The following is a 1,114-nucleotide window of genomic DNA, read 5'->3' as shown; positions in this document are numbered from 1 at the left end:
TATTCTGGCATGGCCATTTCCTGGCTGTGTGATATTAGGCAATTGCTTAACACTGATGAACTCCGCTTTCCTCACTTGTAAAATGTGGGTAATAATAATACTTTATAAGTTTGTTGTGATTGCTCAAAGTTAGTAAACTTGCATTAAGTGGCCAATAAAAGTTACCTTTTATCATGTTTTTGCATGAAATTTACTAAGATATTAAATCTTTTGACCAAAGAAAGAATATTAAGAAAAAAAGAGAAAGAATATTAAGAATATTAACTATGTACCCTTAAAATTTTTGTTTTATATGATTAAAATCAAAAGAATTATAAAATACATGACATATTAAAAGTAATTTTCTATGGGAAGATGTATGGAGTAGGTAGAATTATATATGACTTATTATATGACAGTGTTTATTTTATCTCTATCAATTAATAGATAGGTAGATTAAAATTTTTTTGCTATTACTGTAGTATACTATCTAGTTCATATATCTTTTGCTATTTGTATGACATTTTGCCATTCAGTAAGAGCTATTCCCAGAAATGAGCTGAAAAATATATGCATTAAAGATTTTAATCAATAACACCAAATTATCCTCAAAAAGGTTTTTCTAACTTTCTACAATATGTTTGTCTTTAAGGTACTCCATTTTGTAATCAGGAAAAAAAAGTTAAGATTAAAAAAAAGATGCTATAACTGAGGGTGAGGGAGGAATTCAGTATAAACAAACAAAAAACATGATTTCAATAATATTTTCTGTATTTTCTGTTAGTACTTAAAGGATAATTTCTGATAAACCATTAAAGTTTTTTTCTTTCTTAATACACGTTGTTGTTGTTTTTTATTCTTTTTAAGGAAACTTTCACTGTCCACAAACTGCATTGAGAAAATCGCTAACCTGAATGGCTTAAGTAAGTGATCCACAGTAACGGTTGGTTCTTGGATTTTTTAGTTATTTGAATAAACATTCCAGACATACTATGTAATCCTAAAACTGACACCAGTTTTAACCCAGTAATTGTGAGATAACAGAATATGTAAACCATATGTCTTGAATTTTAATTAGCGTCCAGAGAAAATCAGAAATAACGTAAGATGTGGGGTGTGTGTGTGTGTGTGTGTG

At 28.5% G+C, this 1,114-nt stretch overlaps 1 protein-coding gene across 1 annotated transcript in view; it reads left to right on the top strand.

Annotated features, from left to right (window-relative positions):
- DNAL1 (dynein axonemal light chain 1) overlaps nt 1–1,114 on the top strand; it is a 61,550-nt gene that overhangs the window by 23,592 nt on the left and 36,844 nt on the right. Inside the window, exon 4 of the mRNA XM_004698701.2 lies at nt 847–902. Within this exon, the coding sequence (XP_004698758.1) occupies nt 847–902 (56 nt within the window). The remainder of the gene's footprint in view (nt 1–846; nt 903–1,114) is intronic.

The sequence above is a fragment of the Echinops telfairi genome, unplaced genomic scaffold (assembly GCF_000313985.2).
Source record: "Echinops telfairi isolate 266 unplaced genomic scaffold, ASM31398v2 ScPeMD7_18;HRSCAF=68, whole genome shotgun sequence".
NCBI classification, from domain to species: domain Eukaryota; kingdom Metazoa; phylum Chordata; class Mammalia; order Afrosoricida; family Tenrecidae; genus Echinops; species Echinops telfairi.
Note: the sequence above shows the minus strand (reverse complement) of the source record. Positions and strands in the feature narration are given on the sequence as shown.